General features: G+C 37.5%; 1 protein-coding gene across 1 annotated transcript; it reads left to right on the forward strand.

The window, feature by feature from the left end:
- Positions 1-4194: 4194 nt before the first annotated feature.
- LOC107875885 (F-box protein At2g26160-like) lies at positions 4195-5273 on the forward strand. Its single transcript, XM_047403370.1, is given in 2 exon segments — positions 4195-4318; positions 4321-5273. Coding segments are annotated over 2 exon segments (1077 nt in total).

The following is a 5273-nucleotide window of genomic DNA, read 5'->3' on the forward strand; positions in this document are numbered from 1 at the left end:
GAGTTCATTCCCTTGGTGGTCACCGTAAGAGTATGGTTTTGATTGTTACATTCATTAGGGGTTAGTGTTGAAATACACTTGGTTCTTAATCTTGTAATAATCTTGGTCTCACTATCTATCTTTATTTTCTTGCAAATCGTGTATGTGTTGTATAGTGGACTGTTTTGGGGTTTTCGTTGAATCCAAAACTTGTATTATTGTTGTTCATCTTGTTCATCACATTTTGTAGCTGTTTGGGTGTTAAAATATACTATTGTATCTTGTATTCTTGTTGTTGGTAGCGAATCCGAGTGTGGTCTCCATCTTGGTCCTCGAATCCTTAAGATTAGTGGACTGATTTGGTGTTTGTTTCGTGCTTCTCGTCTTTCCCGTATCACACGTCGAGTGTATACTTGAAGATGAGGAGCGGTTTGAGGGTTTTCTGAAACAGTGACTTGTTGTAGAGGAAGTATAGGTACTGGCAAAACTTGAGGAATTAAACTTCTGCTTGTAGTGCTTGGTGTAAAATAGGGAGATGTTTCAAAAAATGTCACATCTGCACTAATAAAATATTTATTTGTTTTTGGATCATAGCATTTGTAACCTTTTTGGTGACGAGAGTATCCTAGAAAGACACACTTCATTGATTTTGGTTGGAGTTTGTCATTTCTAGTACTTTGATCATGGACAAAGCAAATATATCCAATCGCTTTCAAAGGTAGATGATAAGGGTTTTGACCTGGAAAAAGAATTGAGTGAGGACTTTGTTGTTGCAACACAGTGGAGGGCATTCTATTGATCAAATAACAAGCAGCGAGAACAACATCTCCCCAAAAACGAAGAGGAACGTGATGGTGTATAAGTAAATTATGAGAAGTTTAAATGAGATGCCTATTTTTATGTTCGGCGACTCCATTTTGTTGAGGAGTATACATACAAGACGTCTGATGAGTGATTCCCTGAGACGACATGAAACTGGAAAAGGGAGAAGATAAAGTACTCTTTGGCATTATCACTGCGTAATACCTTTATTGAAACACCAAATCGATTATTTATCTCAACATATAATTTTTGAAAAATAGAGAATACTTCAGAACGATTTTTCATCAAATATACCCATGTGCAACGGGAGAAGTCATCAATAAAGGTAACAAAATACTGAAATCCTAGACTTGAAACGACACGACTAGGACCCCATATATTTGAGTGAACAATGTCAAACATACATGTGGCCCTATTATTGACTCTTTTGGGAAATGAAGTGCGACTATGTTTCCCAAGTTGACATGACTCACATTCAAAAGAAGATAAAGTGGAAAGACTAGGCATTAGTTTTTGAAGTTTTGCGAGACTCGGGTGACCATAACGGCTGTGGAGAAGATCAAATGAGGCAGCAGAAGTGAAGGCAACTGGTGGTGGCGATTTTGACATGTGATACAGTCCTGTGACTCATATCCTGCTCCAATCATCTTCCCCAGAGTCAGCCAAAAAAGTGACACCACAATTGAGGTGCTTGGTTAATTTGCTTACAGATATCAAATTAAATGGACATTTAGGAGCAAATGAAATTGATTTTAAGGAAATAGAGGGAAGAAGTTGCACATCCCCTATTACTTTTACTGCAGTTCGTGATCTATTAGCAAAGGTAACTGCGGAGACGGTTGTGAAATGAATAAGATTTGAGAAAAGATTCTGATTACCAGAGATATGGTCAGATGCACCAGAATCCAATATCCATGGGCAAGTGGGTGAAGACCTGGTTAGACAAGCAAAGGAATTACCAGTTTGTGGGGTGCCAGCTAAAGGTGATTGTTGCGTAGCCACTTGATACTGCAAGTAATCATTATAATCTGCTCCAGAAAAAGTAATAGAATTAGACAGTTGACCCTCTGTATCTTTATGGATCTGAGCCACGTGAGCTGTACTACGATTGTTAGTAGGTTGTGGTCGACCATGCAATTTCCAACAAGTTTGTCGAGTATGGCCTAGCTTGTTGCAATAGTTACAATAGGGTCTAGAGTTTCTAATGTTTTCCCTTTGGTGGACATTTTGTTCCTGTGAGTTCTCATTTTTCACAGCTAATACAGATGTCTCAACGTTATTGGTATCATTTGTTTCTGAACCAATATGCAGCAATTGAGCTGAAACGTCGATTAAGGAAGGAACTGATGAACTTGCCAAGATTTGATCCCTTATAGGACTCAAATCAGATCGAAGTCCTTTTAATGCTAAAGAACTTATCTCTTTGTTGCTCCTGCGTGGTGACACTTTCAGAAAGTGGCATGAGAGAGTCAAATTGATCTTTCAAGGTATCGATTTGCCCTAAATAACTCGCCATATCTTGATTATTCTGCTGAAGTTGGACCAAGTCTGAGACAACCTTGTATATGCGTTGTCTGTCATTCGTATACAAAGTCTTAGCTTTAGTCCAAACTTTATAGCAAGTTTTTCAAGATTGAAATAGATTGAGTAATTTAGGATTCAAAGAGTTCCATAAGAGATTGCATAATTGAGCATCAATTCGAGTCCACTTAGTCCTTTCACTAGCAACAATATCACTAGTATTTTTAACTAAATGATCCTCATATCCTTGTCCCGTAAACTACATCTCGACAGATGAAGACCATGGTGTGTAATTATTACTACCTTTCAATTTCATGGTAGTTATAACAGGAGAACTGGAAATAAAGGAAAACATGGATTTGAAATCACCTGAAGATTCAGTTTTCTCTGAGACATTAGTTAGAGATTCACCTTTCTCTGACATTATGGCTTCAACAACTAACTGAAATTCCAAAAAAATGAGTTACAAAAAAAAAGGAATTTTTTTTGGTTAACAGAACTTGAAACAAAGGAAATAGAAGAACAAGGTTCCTCTTGATGACTAAAGATCTGGTATAACTATTTCAGATCTTAACTGAACAAGAGCTTCGCCAGAAAAAGGAAGAAACAGTCTATGAAGATGACTGATTTTGCTGAAAATTATATGAGTGATGGGTAAGATTAGAATGAACGATTGGACCTCACAAACTCAGAATGACAGGTTAACATGGCCAGGAAAACCTGCAGGAAGTGCTGCTAGTAAAGAAAGAAGCTGGAATAGTTATGGCAAATCTATCAAAACAGTCACCGGAAAAGGCAACTTGAGCCTCTACAAAGACAGCAGGAGTCTCTGATACCATATTACAGATGTAGCTGTATTTCAGCTCATTACAAAATGATAGATTATACCTATAATATATACACAAAGCTAGGTACGAAAAGGTCAACATCAGATCCCTGATATCCTGCTTTTTACCTACAATATGTGATTATGTGTACCTACAATATTTGACTATGTGTATCTAGCACAATCTAACAATTGATATACTTTGACAAATATCTTGACACTGGTATTTGACTATCTTAACAAAGGGCGTATTATCCACTTGAAAATAGGATAATCCACTCAAAAACTTCCTCAAGTAAAGCATTCCAACTGGTTCCAAATTCTAGTTGTAGTAAAATACTGTCTACTTCCATAAACAACGCTTGTTTCTTTTTCACATTTGAACAATAAAAATGCACAACACACAGAACAATATATACACTCTACCATCCCATATTTATTACCAATTTTTTTCTCTAAAAAAAGATAAAGAACATCTAACTGCGGAACACTATAACAAATTCTGAAAAAATACTACACAAAGCGTATAACTTAAGTTCTAAACCTTTGAAAAGCGAATAAGGATGGGATAAATAAGTGTACTTTGGTCGACAAGCTTTCATTAATTAAATGAGCCAAATAGACAAAAATTAAAGACCATTAGATCTTTAGTGCGCAAGGCATAATAGATAAACATGTCCTTTAACATTGCTTCAACTTGCACCTATGGCCTCTAACTTTGGGTTGCACCTATGCCCTTGAACTTTGGGCATGCACAAGTAGACAGTTAAACTTGTATAAAGTTGAATAAGTAGACATACGCGTCCTATGTGGCACCTACCTGGCCAATTTGCGCCCTACTAATACAATACACATGTCTTTACTTATTCAACTTTATCCAAGTCTCCTTGCTCATGGAGGCAAGTTGAAGTTTATCCACCCGAAAATAGGATAATCCACTCAAAAACTTCCTCAAGTAAAGCATTCCAACTGGTTCCAAATTCTAGTTCTAGTAAAATACTGTCTACTTCCATAAACAACGCTTGTTTCTTTTTTACCTTTCAACAATGGTGAACTGGGCAGAGTTTCCCTTCGATCTCATTGCTCAGATTGCAAAGCGTGTTAAAGTGATTGAAGACTTCATTGCTTTTGGTGCTGTTTGTACCTCTTGGAAAATCGCCGCTACATAGGAAAATTCGATGTACTTTCACCGCAACTTCCGTTGCTAATGCTGGAGGACAAAGATGACGATTATCGAGAATTCTACTCTCTTTCCAAGAAGAAAGTTTCACGCATTTTTCTCCCGGAAGCTAGAGGACGAGAGTGTTTTCCGTCACAAGGATGGCTGTGTACCTTGGAAAAGAATACTGGAGAGATGAACTTGTTGCATCCTTTCACCCGTACCCAAATTCAACTTCCTACGGAAAAAGCCTTATGGGATTTACAGGGTTACCAAGCAGGACGCGATACATTGGACTTTATGGAAAGACTTGTTTTATCAGCCAGTCCTTCTGTTACATCTGATTATGTACTTGTGGTTTACTATTTTACAGATAGTGAGTATTTGGCTTTTTGGCGACATGGAGACCTCAACTGGACTAAAATTGACATTGCCATTAGAAGTGAAATCGAAGCTATCAATTATTACCAAGGTCAATTTTATTATGTGACGTTGTGTGGTGAAGTTTGGGTTTTCGATGTTACAGGGCCTCGCTTTCTTTTTAAGCTGGAGGTTGATATATGGTATGAGAGCTCAGAGTTATACCTATTCGAGCTATCCGGTGCACTATTACTTGTTTCCCGAATTGGCCATGGAGGATATTCATATGGCGAATATAAGACCTTTAAATTTGAAGTGTTTGAATTAGATGTAATCAAGCGTACATCAAAGGAGGAGATTAAAACCTTGGGAAATTCAGCTATTTTTTGGGACAGTGAGGCACCAATTTCCGTGGACACCTCTAAGTTTAAAGGAGTCAAGCCTAATCATATATATTTTGCTGATGATTCGCATAGAGTGTTTTTTAATGGAAGGGGTGGAAGCGATAAGGGAATATACAATCTTGAAGATGGAAAAATTAAATCGTTTTTTCCCGAATTATCCCCAAGTCCTACTGGCCCAACTTGGATTGCACCATCATTCTGA

The sequence above is a fragment of the Capsicum annuum genome, chromosome 1 (genome assembly GCF_002878395.1).
Source record: "Capsicum annuum cultivar UCD-10X-F1 chromosome 1, UCD10Xv1.1, whole genome shotgun sequence".
Lineage (NCBI taxonomy): Eukaryota > Viridiplantae > Streptophyta > Magnoliopsida > Solanales > Solanaceae > Capsicum > Capsicum annuum.